At 35.7% G+C, this 15,974-nt stretch overlaps 1 protein-coding gene across 2 annotated transcripts in view; it reads left to right on the top strand.

Annotated features, from left to right (window-relative positions):
* Positions 1-15,974, top strand: part of METAP1 (methionyl aminopeptidase 1) — a 71,120-nt gene that overhangs the window by 31,863 nt on the left and 23,283 nt on the right. For both annotated transcript variants that reach the window (XM_081812102.1, XM_006742061.3), the window contains exons 2-6: positions 2,672-2,723; positions 8,358-8,470; positions 9,626-9,686; positions 14,032-14,123; positions 15,361-15,444. In XM_081812102.1, coding sequence (XP_081668228.1) covers positions 2,672-2,723; positions 8,358-8,470; positions 9,626-9,686; positions 14,032-14,123; positions 15,361-15,444 — 402 coding nt within the window. The remainder of the gene's footprint in view (positions 1-2,671; positions 2,724-8,357; positions 8,471-9,625; positions 9,687-14,031; positions 14,124-15,360; positions 15,445-15,974) is intronic.

The raw sequence follows: 15,974 nt of genomic DNA, 5'->3' as shown, positions 1-15,974 counted from the left end.
GTGGACATTGCTGCTATAAACATTGGGGTGCACGTACACCTTCGGATCCCTACGTTTGTATCTGTGGGGTAAATACCCAGTAGTGCAATTGCTGGATCATGTCGTAGCTCTATTTTCAACTTTTTGAGGAACCTCCGTACTGTTTTCCAGAGTGGCTGCACCAGCTTGCATTCCCACCAACAGTGTAGGAGGGTTCCCCTTGGGAGAGAGAGAATCTTGAGCAGGCTCCACGCCCAGTGTGGAGTCTGATGCGAGGCTCAATCCCATGACCCTGAGATCATGACCTGAGCGGCAATCAAGAGTTGGATGGTTAACTGACTGAGCCACCCAGGCACCCTTTAAAGATAAAATTTTAGAGCTTATAATGGTAGAGCTTCATTGCACACATGTTTTCTAGTTCTGAGTTTGGTGCTAAATTGATGCTTTGAATTGACAAACTCTCCACACACACCTACACCTCCCCATCCACACACTAAAGCAGTGAGAAAAGATGACCTTCGTCAGGTAATCCTGGATTTGAGTTCTCATTCTGCCAGGTGTGATTCTGTTATGTGACAGACAAATTATTTAGCTCTCTGTGCTTCAGTTTTGTCATGTGTAAAATGGGGATAATGCATCTGCCTTGCAGGGTTTTTGTGAGGATGAAATGAGATACAGATGTATAGTACACATATTCAGTACATGGTAACTTATAGTTATTTATTATGGTTGTCTTCAAATTATAGTTTAACACTGACTTTACCCTTCTTTTCTTAGGCTGAATAGGTATAGTACTGAAGAAATCACTTATTCCCGTTTTAGTTCTTGGGACTTTTCAATTAATTACAATACCTCTTATGGCAGAATCATAGATAAATATTTGTGGTTGTGTGTGTGTGTGTTTTTTTTTTTTTTTTAAAACCAGTTTTCTATAACTCCAGGGTGGAGAAGAACTGATCTTTTTGAGTGGTTTTTGCAATTTGACAGCAGATAGGAATAACGATTTTCCCTCCTGTATTAGTTTTCTATAGCTGCCATACCAAATTACCACAAACTTGGTAGCTTAAGAAAACACAAATTTATTTTCTCCAGTTCACTAGGTCAGAAGTCTGACATAGGTCTCAGGGCTGAAGTCAGGTGTTGGCAGGTTGGCATCCTTTCTGGAGGCTTTGGGAACTATTACTTGCCCATTGTAGTTTCTAGAGACTAGTGTCTTGGCTCACGGCCCCTTCCTCCATCTTCAGTCCCAGTAATGTAACTTCTCTTCTATCCTGCCTCCATCATTCTGTCTTTCTCTGATGACTCCTGCCTCTCTCTTCCACTTTTTAAGGATCCCGTGATTATATCGGGCCCAACTGGATGAAACCGATAATCTCCCCATCTTAAGGTCAGCTGATTAGCAACTTTAATTCCCCTTTACCTTAGTTGTGACCCAGCACATTCACAGGTTCCGAGGATTAGGACATGGCCATCCCTGGGGGTGCCATTATTCTCCCAACCACATCACCCGTCCTCCCCAAAAGACTGAGCTGAGTTTTAGCTTCACAATTGAAAAAATGTTGAACGTTGTGGATACCTTTTTATATACTTGAAGTCTTGAGGTTTAACATTGCAGTAGGAGGTGATGGGTATGCCCTGGGTTTTCTTAACCTAACTGTTGGCAGGGGGAAGTCGTGAAGATTCTGGCCCTGGAGGAGGGGAAACTAAGCCCTCAGAGCCCTTGGACAAACCTTGGGGGAGAGTAGCTTTACCATCACTGGTGTAATGTGGTTTGATGACTCCATAGTCCTAGGGGTGCTTTCTATTTTTTTCTTAGCTTTTTTTCTTATCCATTACTTACTCTTTTATATTTGCAAAGTCAAAACATTTGTAGGAGTTTGTGAATTTTATTAGTATTGATAATGATTTGTTTGAATAATTTTAAGTTCTTTGAAGGAAATACCATAAAAATGAAAGCATAAATAAGATCTATGTCTGGTTGAATTCATTTTTCGAATTTATTACTTGAGTTCATTATTTGAATTCAGTTTATTACTTGAGTTCATTTTCCCAATACAGTACTTCCTACTGGCATCTGAAATATGTCACGTGAACTTTTTTTCCTAAGTGAAAAGTTGAGTCTTTCTGGTCATTGATCCATTTTGATCAATCAGCATGTACCCACTGAAACGCCACTGTGTGCTAGCTCTTGTGGTTGGCTGTGGGGATGTGGGGGTAAACTTGACAGTCCCTTCCCTCACGGAGCTTACCGTGTAGGGCTGTCAGCGTGGAGAAAACAAAGAGGGAATAACTAACCAGGAATCAAACTACTATAAATAATGGAAAAATCTGCAAAATTTTCCTTGTTTTTTTTTTTTTCCCCTAGTGTATGATTGATTAATTGGGTCATGGTTCTTTTCAAATACTTCAAAATAATTTGGTGACATAAAATTGAAATATGACAACTATTTATTATATAGGCTAATGTTTCTTACTTATTTGAAGTACTCTCAAGTTTAGGTTGCTTTTTGAAGTGAATTTTTAAGTAGGTGTCATCATTTCTTAAGCCTTCCCAAATACTGAATGTAGTGAAGTCACAGATTTTGACTTGTGCAAACAAAGTTTCCAGTGTCTTATTTCTTACATATAGTATTCTTTAAAATGTCTCTGATGAAGGAAGGCCTGACACTAATTTTCATGTTTGCTCTTATAGGAATGTTTTAAAGGAAGTTGGGCAACTCACAAGTTACTGCATAAGAAAGCAAGTAAGTAAAATCACATATCTGTGTACCATTTGTCTTAGAAATGGCTTTTATGCAGAAGACTAGAAGTCTTCCAGTTCTGAAAATGTGTATTTGAATTTCTGAAAGTGTAATCCCAAGAGCTAGAATTAGCACGTTTTAAAATTTTTTACTCTTTGTGGTTTGTAATCATGGAAATAAAACGTGGTTGAGCAGTTTCTTTGTTAATCTTGTATGTGACATAAAAACATGAGATGATTGTTGGCATAGATGGATCTTTCTTGAGGAGTACCTGAGAATGTCCTAATTTTCTGGCACCCACTTTTCTTTGCTAGAAGTGATTTCGTGTTGTAGGCAGGGGCACATGAGCTGTGTGGCTTCCTCTCTTGTTTTTGTTTCGTTTTCAAAATTTTATTACTTTGTTTTTTTTGGTGTTTTAATATTACTATTACTATTTTTATTTTATTTTATTTTATTTATTTTATTTATTTTATTTTATTTTGTTATGTTATGTTATGTTACGTTAATCACCATACATTACATCATTAGTTTTTGATGTAGTGTTCCATGATTCATTGTTTGCGGTGTTTTAATATTATTATTTGCAGCTGAATGTTTTAAAGTTACTTTCTGAGACACCACAAAGTGAAACTCTTAGCTATTGCTGTCAGCCACATGAATCTATCACCAATTCACATGACTTTTCCTGCTTTGGCCACTCACTCATCCTGTAAATTCATTTCATTAGTGGGCTGCCTTAAGGGCTTAAGACAATTCGTTGCAGTTACCTGAAAACTGACAAGGGCTTTCTGGTCTTAAAACATGGCCATTCTGATGGATGAAGGCTTGGCAGACAGCTCATGGTTCTTGGTAAAAAGTTTCTGTTTCAACCTACTGATCTTTGTTTTTTTATTCATCTAATTGTATAGTTTTTAGGAATTTGCTGGTTTAATAAACATAGATAGATTATTTCATATATATTTGTCTTAAAATCTCATTGAGGTCAGTTTAACCACCATTTGAAGGAAAGGAAAATAAAAATGTAAAAAGACAATTTCTGTGGTTCTATAAAGTGAACTCTACGTAGAATGGAAATGCTAGGTTATTGTGGGAGGAAATGTGGTTAGAGATGAGGAAGAAGGATCTCAAATAAATAAGAGTTAAACAAAGCATAAATAACAGGATTTGTTACTTCAGATCAAAGTATAGAGGTTGGCTTAAATAAAGCTATTTAACTTTATTCAGTCATACATTAAGTACTGTATTTCTAAGGTGTTAGATATTTTTAGAGCTCTTTGAGCCAGTTATTAACATTTTATATCCAGGAAGTTAAAGCACAGGGAAGTGAAGGGTTGAGATGAAATAGTATGTTAGTAAAACAGCTTAGAATGGTTCTCTACCCCTGGCGTTTGCTAACTCATTGAAGTGTGCGTGTTTTATTTTGTTTTGTTTTATAAGATTTTATTTATTTGAGAGAGAATGAGAATGAGTGGGGGGAAGGGGCAGAGGGAGAGGGAGAAGCAGGCTCTCCACTGAGCAGGGAGCCCGACGTGGGGCTGGATCCTAGGACGCTAGGATCATGACTTGAGCCAGAGGCAGATGCTTAACTGACTGAGCCACCCAGGCGCCCCAAGTATGCGTGTTTCTTTAATACTGGATTCCTATGGGAAATTAAGGGCCATTATGACCTACACTCAAAGAGAATTAAACAAGCTGACGTCCCCTAAGTAAAAAGATCATAATTATTACTGCCTTAGACTGAAACTATTTGCATTTTACTCATTGCTCTTAGTGTTTACTATGGTGCCATCTTTTAGATGGTGCCCTCTTGGATCTTTGGGGATGGTTCTCTTAGTGGGTGAGAGCATTGTTCTTGGTCCCTTTGGGCTGTTTTGGATAGAGACAGCCCTCAGCTGGCCAGCCCTGTATCTTTCAGATCCTATTAAATTGACCCTGACTACACCCATTGGGGAGGACCGTCCTAGAGGAGGGAATGGTGTTGGGAAGGTTGGTATCCAGGGGAAAAAATGTTGGGCTGGCAAGGAACCAGGGCATATTAGAAGATCGCATTTTATTCCAAGAAGCAATAGTGAGATAACATACAGTATGCAGTTCATTTCATGAAGATGACATACCCCGCCTTTTTCTTTTTTTTTTTTAAGACCTTATTTATATATTTGAGAGAGACAGATACAGCAAGAGAGAGCAGGAATGGGGAGGAGAGGGAGAAGCAGGCTCCCCACTGAGCTGGGAGCCTGACGCAGGGCTTGATCCCAGGACCCTGAGATCATGACCTGAGCAGAAGGCAGACGCTTACCGACTGAGCCACCCAGGCACCCTTTTTTTCTTTCTTTTTTTTTTTTTTAACTGTAATGTGTACTGATCTCTAATTAAGGAGCCTGATTTATATTTATATTGGTACAGGATATTGGTCTGTCATTTGCTTTTAATATTTTTGCCTAGTTTTGGCATGAGAGTGATCCTGGACTCATGAAATGGGAGATGTTCCCTCCTCTTTTCTTTTCTAGAAGAGATTGTGTAGAATTGGTATTATTTCTTCTGTGAATATTTGGTATAATTTACCAGTGAAGCCATCTGGACCTAGAGTTGTTTTGATTGCAGAAGCTAATCAGGCCTTAGGAAAATTTCAAGTGTGAGTTAAAGAAATGACCCAAGGGCAGAATTTACTTTTCATGTGTCCTAGTGAAGAAGACCGGTTAGATTGCAAAGCACTTAGACGCACATCGTGTTGACGCTCGCTCGGTGCATATTTCCAACATGTATCTCCTGTCAGAATGCACACAATAGCATTGGCTTTTAGTCTGATCTGTAAAAATTGTCAGTAATAATATAGTATGTTTTAGATTGTCACTTTTTTTAGTTTACCACTGATAAAATCCGTGTGTTTCTTTGTCACCTTTGCCTATAGTTAAAAGGTAGGAGGAGCACTTTATAAGTATTTTTTGAATAGCCAAAAGTATGATATGAAAACTCTATTTAAAAAAAACAACAACAAAACTTTAAATAATCCTTTTTATTCTACTTCTCTACCCCTCCAAACCTAGTATGCTTGATTTTTAGATAGCAGAGAGGTGTTATGTAATCATTCAGAACTGGTTCCACGAAGCTTTGTGAGCATGGGTTACATTAAGCCTCACCTCCAAAATGCTGAAATTATAGGTTTGTTATGAGGATTAAATAAATCCACATAAAATGCTTAGCATATGTACAATGCCTAGTAAGTGCTCAACAATTATTTAATAATCATCTCTGGAAGAACTGAGTCAGGATTGTGAGCAGAAAATCCTGTCCCAGGCAAAGCTTAGACGTGTGCAGTTCTTCTGTGTCAGCTGACTAGGAGGAGGCAGCCTGCACAGGACCTTTTTCAGAGTGAGGCCTGGGTGTGCTGTGCTTTGGGTCACACCTTGTGCATACCAGATACTCTTTGCCACTACCTGCAGCGTACCTGGCTGGGCCTTTGGCATTGTCAGGTTTGAAGACAACTACAGATATTTATTTACACTGTCCTGTGCTCTCAGTCTTTTGACAAAGACCAATTAGTGAATAATTTTGTTCTAATCCCCAGTACAGTTCATGCTTACTAGTAGGTATCTGTTAATGTGTCTAGCATTTGTGGGTTAGATCAAATTGATCCTGAAATGTAAACTAACTTACTTTTGAAGTGTAAATTTCCCTAAGTAAATTATACCTAGAGATTAGAAATTGCCATAATTCAGTCTTAACTGATTTAGGTAGCTTTGAGTTATTTGTTGGAGGTCTGCTTTTAATTCTCTTTTGAAAATAGATTGTGGAAAGGCCCGAATGCAGATCAGCAGGAAGCTTTGAAAGATTGTACATCTTTCCTTCTCCCTCCACACTCCCCGGGAGTGTGTCAGACCAAAAAGCCTACATCTTGATTGCTGTTGTGTCCTAGGTTTCAGGTGAAAATTATTCTGGAAGTTCATATTTCAGACAAAGCACTGATGTACTTGATAGCCGAAGTAGGCGTCCATTGGCCTGCATTTTGAACTGTTTCCTGTAATGTTTGACCCTGGGGGTAATGAATGGAGTCCAGTTTTGTCCTGGGATGCAGAACAGTTTTCCTATTGACATTCATGTTCACGGTGGCTTTCTTGGAACTCCAGAGGGGAGAAAGATCTAAAATTCAGGAGCATGATAGAGCGTTTCTTTTCCTTTGCTATTCTTATTCTTATTTTCTAGTCTTATTCTTTTCTCTTCCTTTACTTTGTATGTAATATTATAATTGCATTCTCTTCCAAAGCAATGTGACTGGACTGGCTGTATTTTTGCAGTCTTGTCAGTTTTGTTTCAACCACCTTTCAATCCCAGGTTGGCGAAGGGCTCTGTGGAAAGGGTACTGTACTGGGAACCAGCGTTCCTACATGTCTCTGCTCTTGTGAGCCATACTGCCTCAGCTTCCTCCTCTGTAAAATGAGGAGTCAGTAGTGTAGATTGTCTTTTTGTTTTTGTTAACTTTAGTCACCATGCTGCACTTGACATGCCTAGGACTTACTGATCTTATAACTGGAAGTTTATACTTCACTCATTTCACCATTCCTCTCCAGCTTAACATTATGCGAGTCTTTCTGTTCTCCCCCATTTTGGATGTTTAGATTGTTTAAAGGGGGGGAATTTTATTTCCCTTGCAGACCTCAGAAATTTTTATTTGAAGTCTGACTTTTATTTTTTTGTTTTTTAATTTTTTTTAAGTCTGACTTTTAAAAGCTATGATAGCTTACCAGTAAACAGGAGAAGATCAGTGTGCATTGGGAGGTGTACAGGTTGATTTGGTGTAGGAGGGATTTGAATTCCTGCTGTGTAAAAGTCTTAGGCTACTTTTATTTTACTTGGTGGATAAGAGATGCAGTCAGGGTGCTGACATCAGACACCATTGAGGGTCTGTCCATGTGCAAAGAATTCTTAGGTGCATTAACATTATGTATTAATAACTAACCTGGTAAGAGTGAGTGTGTGTGTGATTCTTAATTTTTCTACTGAGTTTTCGGTAATTTTCTATTGATTGTTCCCTCCTCTTACCTTTGACTTTCCTACTTCCTTTTGTTACTCCCTTTCTGAAAAAAGGCATAGGATGACTATAAAATTTTCAGAGCATTCTGAAGTACTTGTCTGAAAGCTATTTGCCAGCTAAGTGGGAAATTTTTGTTTTTTACTTTACATTTGCTGTGGAATTATTTAGAATCTGTTCTTTCAGTAAGAGCACAGAATCCATTTATAACATCTGCTCTCAGTTGGGAAGTTTTGCCTAGGCTTAGATTTTATATTTCAAAAAATGGGCTTCCTATAAATTGACATTGTAGAGAGAATACATTTAGCATTTTCTTGGAAAAGGAGTTCTGTGAGCTATTCCTATTTGATATTGTGTAAAATCTTAGAATATGTTTAGCGTGGGTCTTTTCTCCGAAGACACTTAAATCTTTGAGGAATCATAAGGTGGTGAACATAGCAAGAAAGTAGAAGCTTTGGTGATTTAGGTTAGGGTGGAAGTTTGCTAGATTTTTATGCCTGGGCTCTGTGGCTTGGTTTCCAAACAAGTGATAGTTAAAGTATTCTGGTGCTCAGTAGCTTGACAACTGAAGTATTTCTTTGTCTTTTTTTTCTTGTCTGCCCACCTCCTAGAAGATGAAAAGGCCAAGCGAGAAGTGTCTTCCTGGACTGTAGAAGGTGATATTAACACTGATCCGTGGGCAGGCTATCGATATACTGGTAAACTCAGACCGCATTATCCACTGGTGAGTAAATAAGGTAATACAAATTTTACATTTTTTTTTTTTTTAAGATTTTATTTATTAGAGAGAGAGGGGCAAAGGATAAGCCGGGGGAGGGGCAGGAGGAGAGGGAGAAGCAGACTCCCCACTGAGCGGGGAGCCCACTGTCGCTGTCTGGCTCCATCCCAGGACCCTGAGATCATGAACCGAGCCAAAGTCAGACACTTAACTGACTGAGCCACCCAGTCGCCCACAAAATTTTACATTCTTTCAAACCAATTTTCAGAATTTTCAGTTTCCTAAAAATGATACATATGTTTTGTATTCCAATTATTAATCATATTATCAGGATTAAATTTGCATTCTAGCTCTTTAGCTTTTATGATATATTACTTGGAATTTAGGATAATTGAGAATCATGGGCAAAGCAGAAAGAATTTTAGGTGAAAGTATTAAAAATGCCCTAATCTTAAAGAAGAATGAGATAGAATAGGTATTTTCTGGCCAGCACAGTGATAGTGTATATTACTTTTTCCTAGTTTTTTTAAGCAGGATATATTTCCACCTTAATTTAGATATGGCTTTTCTGCCACACCCAGCCCTTCCTATGTTCTTGGCAGGTGGACCTCAGAAATCTTAACACAGGAATTGACTTAAGCTGACATCTGTTTGCTATCCTTAAATATTTAAAAACTCTACTGATGGTTTTCTTTTTATCAAAGGAGTATATCTTTAAATTTTAAAATTTGGAAAAATATAAAAAACATGAAAAAGTCTCTTTAATTCTACCTCCAGAGATAATGACCAGGAGCATATTAATGTATATTTACTTCGAGACATTATTTTATTACTGTTTTTGATTTGCTGGTTTGTTTGGAGCAACATGGGCACCTTGCTGTCTGTGTCATCTTAAATCCTAACTTGTCCGCTCTCCTTCTTTCGAAAGTATCCTCAGAAAGGGAGTGGCATTAGCCACTAGGAAAGGAAAGCTTAGTCTTCATGAAAGAGATACGATATTTAAGATGTCATTTAAAACTTGTTTTCCATTTATATGATATGAATGAACTTTTATCTTTAGTGTTTTTTCCCCTACATTTTTTTTCTTTGTTAGTAAATTTTAATAATGAAAGTTACTTTCAGATTTGAATTGGTTTTAACTAACCTCTTTGATGTTTTTAGATGCCAACAAGGCCAGTGCCAAGTTATATTCAAAGACCAGATTATGCTGATCACCCTTTAGGTAAATTCTGTGCTGATTCTCCATTTTTCAATTTGTGGGCTTGGTGACTACTGCAAAGGAAAGGAGTTTTTTTTTCTTTTGTAGAAAATTTTCAGTGCTGGATTTCCAATAAATGTAAACATCTTTTTCTGAGACACAGTAGAACATTTGTAAGAATCAAAAATTCTTTCCTCCCTTTAGAAATCTACCCAATTATGAAAACGTTGTTTATGTAGCTGCTAACAGCCACATTTAACATAATGTATTTTGTGTTGTTCTGTCAAATTCTAGATTAAAAATTGTTTTGATTTTAACATGTCCTCCTACCTTAATTATGTAGTATCTATTTAGATTAAAAAAACAGCGTGGGGAGGCCTTGATTGAACGCCTAACTAAAGACTCTGGGCTGTAGCAGTAATAGAAATAATAGGATGATTATGATTCTATAACTGGTACTTATTTTTTCATGACTGTGTGTCAGGCAATGTGCTAAGTTCTTTACATGCTTTCCTTTCTCCATTTAATATTTTGATCACCCCTGAGTTGGGTTCCGTGATCTTCTCCATTTTATAGATACTGATAGTGAGACACTCAGAGAAGATAGGTAATTTGCAGCACAGGTTAGTGGAGCAGTCTGATCTTAGGGCCTGCATACATAGCTTCAGTTGGACTATGTGAGATTACTGATTTTGCATGTCTAAAATGTTGAGTATCAGCGTTTTTCTGTGGTTTACTCTACTAAGCTGAGCTCCCTTTGGTTTGTTCTCTAAGAGGTGGGGAGGTGTATTAACTTCTTATGAATATAATTTTATTTTTTTTAAAGATTTATTGATTTAGAGATACAAAGAGAGAGTGCGCATGGGCAGTGAGAGGGGCAGAGGCAGAGGGAGAGGGAGAGGAAGAGAGAATCCACAAGCAGACTCCCCGGCTGAACACAGAGCCCATCACGGGACTCAGTCTCAGGACCCTGACATTATGACCTGAGCCGAAATCAAGAGTTGGCCGCTTAATGGACTGAGCCACCCAGGCGCCCCATGAATATAATTTTAAAATTTGTTAAACTCTACAATTTTAGATGAATTGAAGGACAGGACAGTCTGAATGACAGAATATTGTTAAGGATGTATAATTTCATTTCTCTATACTTAATATTCTTGAGTATAGTTTTAATTTGTTTTAAAAAAATACATAGACAAGGTAAATTCTAATAGGATAAAATGTTACACAGTGAAAAGTAAGTCCTACTCCCAAGAGGTAACCACTGTTAACAGTTTCTTGGGGCACTTTCTAGAGATATTTTATGTGTGCACACACAAAAATACCCCACCCCAATTCCACACAAAAGGAACAAACTGTATATACCTTTTTACTTTGTTATATTCTCTTAATATTTCTTGGAAACATTCTATATAAACCCTCTGCTTTCTTTTTAATGACTGAGGTGTATTGCATTGTGTGGATGCATCAGTTTGTTAAAGCAGGCCTCTACTAATGTATGGCTAGTTTATTTCCAGGTTCTTACTTCTTATAATTTGACTGCAGTAACTCTTCTTATATTTACTTCTTTGTGAACGTGTGAGAGTATTTCTGTAGGTTAACTGCGTAAAGTAAATAGGTAGATCAAAGGATACATGCATTTTTTCTTTTGAGAGGTACTACAAATTTCTGAGATTTTGCCATTTGTTACTCTCATTAAAAACATATGGGGGTTTCTTTTCCTATATCTTCCCCAGTATAGAATATTGCCAAGTTTTATGATTTGTGCTAATTGTTACTGTAATTTATATTTTTAAATTGTAAGGTTGAGCATCTTTTTATATGTTAAAGGTCATTTTAATTTTTTTTCCCTCTTGATCTGTCTGTTCATATCCTTAGCCTCCCCCCCAGTTAGATTTGTAGTTTTTTCTATACTGAGTTATAAGCGCTCTTTCTATATTAAGAAAAATAATCCCTTGATATATGTGCTATAAATATTTTTTCCCGACTGAACATTTACATTTTTGTCTTTACAGCATTACATTTATGACAAACTTTAAACATTTTCCTGTAATAAAATTTATCAGTGTTTTCTTTTAAGGTGTCTGTGGCTTTATGACCTAGAAAGACCTTTTTGGTTCAGATATTATAAAAAATATTTTCTCCTCTTTTCTTCCACTGTTTTCATGGTTTCACTCTTTTTGTGTATGATAAGATTTTTTGATGCTTTTATCATTTATTATTAGGTGTTAAATAGGGATGCAACTTAATTTTTCTCTCATAAGAATATCTGGTTATCATATCACTAGTGTTTAAACAAATCAGTTGTCTTTTAATTGATTTTAAAATGCAGTCTATGGGGCGCCTGGGTGGCTCAGTTGGTTAAGCGACTGCCTTCAGCTCAGGTCATGATTCTGGAGTCCCGGGATCGAGTCCCGCATCGGGCTCCCTGCTCGGCGGGGAATCTGCTTCTCCCTCTGACCCTCCCCCTCTCATGCTCTCTCTCTCTCTCTCATTCTCGCTCTCAAATAAATAAATAAAATCTTTAAAAAAAAAATAAATAAAAAAAAATAAAATAAAATGCAGTCTATGTCCTTAAGTAAATTCTCACACGTCTGGGTCTGTTTTTGGTTTCTAATCTCTTTCATTAACCCATTTGTCTAATCATGTGCCATTGCCAAACTGTTTTAATTATTATTGCTATATAATGTTTTAATACTTGGTAAGCCTTGTTGCCCCACCTTTCCTCTTTTTCAGAATTTTCCTAGCATTCTTGCATGTTTGTTTTTCCATGTGAAATTTATTTTATTTTATTTTATTACTTTTTCCATGTGAAATTTAGAATCTGTCTGGTTCCCAAAAATATCCTGTTGCCATTTTTTATTGGGATAGCATTAAATTTATAGACTAATATTGGAAGAATTCACACCTTTACAATATTGAGTATTCCTACCCAAGGAGAGGGTGTTTTTTCTCTTTTGTCTCCTTTTATGTCTTTTAGTGGTGTTTTCAATTTTTCTTCATTAGGTTTTCTTTTTGTTGTTAAGTTTATTCCTGGATGCTTTTTTAGTTACTCTTATGAATAGCATCTTCTGTATTTTCTAGCAGTGGTTTGTATATGGGAAAGTTAATTGACTCTGATGTATTTATCGGATATTCTGCCACCTTGCTGCACTCTTATTTCTAGTCATTTATCAGGTATTCCCTTGTTCTAGGGACACATAATCATGTCTCTAAAATGATGAGGGTTTTGTTCTTTTCTTTCTAGTTTTATACATCTTATTCTTTCTTTTGTTTAATTACAGTTGTTAGTACTGTCAGAACATTGTTAAATAATACTCCTGACAAGTGGACATTCCATGATGATGGTTCTTAACTTGAGATTTGTATTTGTCATGTTAAGGTGCTAGCTGGCCATGTTATCAGAATTATCTTTGAAGATGATCATTTATCTTTCCTCTTTTCCTCTCTTAATCTGTAGCTCTGATGAATTATATTAATAGATTTGTTAATATTGAACTATTCTTGCCTTTCCAATATGAATCTCATTTAAGTCATGCTGTATTTTATGTTTTTTGGATTCTGTTTGATAATACTTTATTTGGGATTTTTATATCATTTATAAAAAAGCTTAGGTAATGGTTTATTATATTCTTTTTTGTCAAATTTTGAAATAATTATACTGACTATGACACTTTTCAAATGTATGAATAACTTGAATTAAGCTAATTTTATTAGTGAAGATTCTTAGGGTGGTATTTTTCAAACTTTTTTGACTATGACCTAGAACGAGAAATGGATTTTATAACATGATCTGTGTGTGTGTGTGTGTGTGTGTAAATTAACAAACATTCCACAACAGCACTTAGTCCTATTCTATATGATTTAGTCTAATATTTTCTGTTCCAGGTATTTACTTTAAAAAAATGTTAGTCACGGTCCACTAAAGGGTCACAGTTTGAAAAACACCGACTTAGGTTCTTGTTTAAAAGAATCAGTGAGTATAATGATTCATCAGTCGTTGGTGTATAATTGCCTCATTAGTTGATGATCGTTACAGCAATTTGTAAATTGTATAGTACTGTTTAAGTGTGAATCATTTACTGACCTTATCAGCATATTGCCTGTTGTGTAATAAGTATTCCATACTGACTGATTTCTAATAGATCTGGGAGTTTGTTCTTTAGAATTCTTTCTTCAGTTTGTTTAGCAAATTTCTTTTTCATATTGAAAATATTTTTTAAAAATATCTGACCTGGACCCTCCAAAATGATAAGATACTATTGTGTGAAATAATGAGGCTTGACGATTATTGTGTCATTAGGAAGACAATTAGGCTAATAAATACTACATCTTTCCATTCATTTTGGCTTTTCTTACTGATTTTCAGGAATGTCTGAATCTGAACAGGCTCTTAAAGGTACTTCTCAAATTAAATTACTCTCATCTGAAGATATAGAAGGAATGCGACTTGTATGTAGGGTAAGAGTTACTTTTTTCCCCATGGAGTAAGCTACATTTAAGTGGACATGAAGTAGTTAGACATGAGGTCAATGATTTGTTGATTTATAAAGGTAGCAAATGTTACATTATAAGACTTTGGCTAGCCATACTTACTTTTCATTAAAGTATTGTTAGCATATAATTTTATGCAACTGTTGTTTTCTACATCGAAGCTTGGATAGCCTATTTGAAAAATAGTATGACAGGTAATCTAGTTTAGTTGGCAGTCAATTTTTTGACCCGTTGTATTTTTTTGTTGTTGTTTTAAAGAACCAGGTATATTCATGATATTTTGTCATTTTACTTTCACAAGTCATCATAACATAGGGCAAAGTTTAAGGCTTTATATAACTTTAAGTTAAAGCCTCTGTTAAAGCCATGAAATACAGTAACCCACCCTTATCCGTGGTTTTGCTTTCCATGGTTTCACTTACCCGTGGTCAACCACGGTCTGGAAGCAGGTGATCTTTTTTCTGATGTATTGTCAGAAAGTCATTAGTAGCCTAATGCTACATCACAATGCCTGTCTCATTCACTTCATTTTATCTCATCATGGAGGCATTTTATCATCTCACATCATTCCCCAGGAGGGTGAGTACAGTATAGTAAGCTATTTTGAGAGAGAGAGAGATCACATTCATATAACTTTTATTAGAGTATATTGTTATATACTTTCTCTATATAATAATTGTTCTGTTATTGTTGTTAATCTCTCACTGTCCTTTATTTATAAATTAAATTTTATCATAGGTTTATATATATAGGAAAAACATAGTGTATGTTGGTTTCAGTACTGTCTGGTTTCAGGCATCCAGAGGATCTTGGAACAAATTCCCTACAGATAATGGGAGACTACTGTAACTAGGAAGTATAAAAATGTGAGAAGACTTAACTTCCATCAACTGATTATTGTTCAGATTCCTAGGATATGCATTTTCACATAGAAATCAGTCATGCTTACTTATTAAGCTAGTTAGCCCAATTTTATTTATATATTTATACACACATCTATTTATTGATGGACATTAGAAATGCAAATGGTTTTAAAATGAAAATTCACAAATATAATAATATCATATAATATGTAGATTAAAATCTCTGTAATAATTAGAGATTTGTAAAACAAATCTCACAAAATCTAAGATAGTACAAAGGGTACAGATTTCTGTTTCTGTTCCATTTCTTCTTGAATGTATTAAATGTTTCTCTTTTACAGCTTGCTAGAGAAGTGTTGGACATTGCTGCTGGCATGATTAAACCGGGTGTAACTACTGAAGAAATAGATCATGCTGTACACTTAGTAAGAACTTTACTTTTGAAAATGTTTTTCACATTATTAGATGTTTCAGGCTTCTAAAAATTAAGTAAGCTTAAGTTCTGAATGTCTAAAATAATGTCTAAATTAGCATAGCTAATTTGAAAGCAGATTTTTACTTTATTTCAATACAGAAAATATTCAAGTCTTTATTCCCATTTTTAAGTATCTGTGATACTGAGGTCTGAGGTGGCTTGATATATCTTGTTTCTGAAACCTCACATTTTATAATGTTTTAGTTTAGTTTTTATAAAATGGTAATTTTATAAATATGTAGTGCTTTATTTTTTAATACTAGTGCTTTAAATAAATCATGCCACTACATACATTAAATATTTTAAAATAAAGAAGAATACAACTTCTGAAGCTATATTAGTAGAAAAATGTTCCCTTTTATATCTACAATAACAAAGCAGTAACTAGGTAAATGTTCATAGTAAATATGATATAGGGATTTTTTTTTTTTTTTTAAGATTTTATTTTATTTATTTGACAGAGTGAGAAGCAGGGGGAGT

This window comes from Leptonychotes weddellii, chromosome 2 (genome assembly GCF_054177405.1).
Source record: "Leptonychotes weddellii isolate Sample4059 chromosome 2, ASM5417740v2, whole genome shotgun sequence".
Lineage (NCBI taxonomy): Eukaryota > Metazoa > Chordata > Mammalia > Carnivora > Phocidae > Leptonychotes > Leptonychotes weddellii.
The sequence above is the reverse complement of the archived record's forward strand: the minus strand, read 5'-3'. Positions and strand labels throughout refer to the sequence as shown.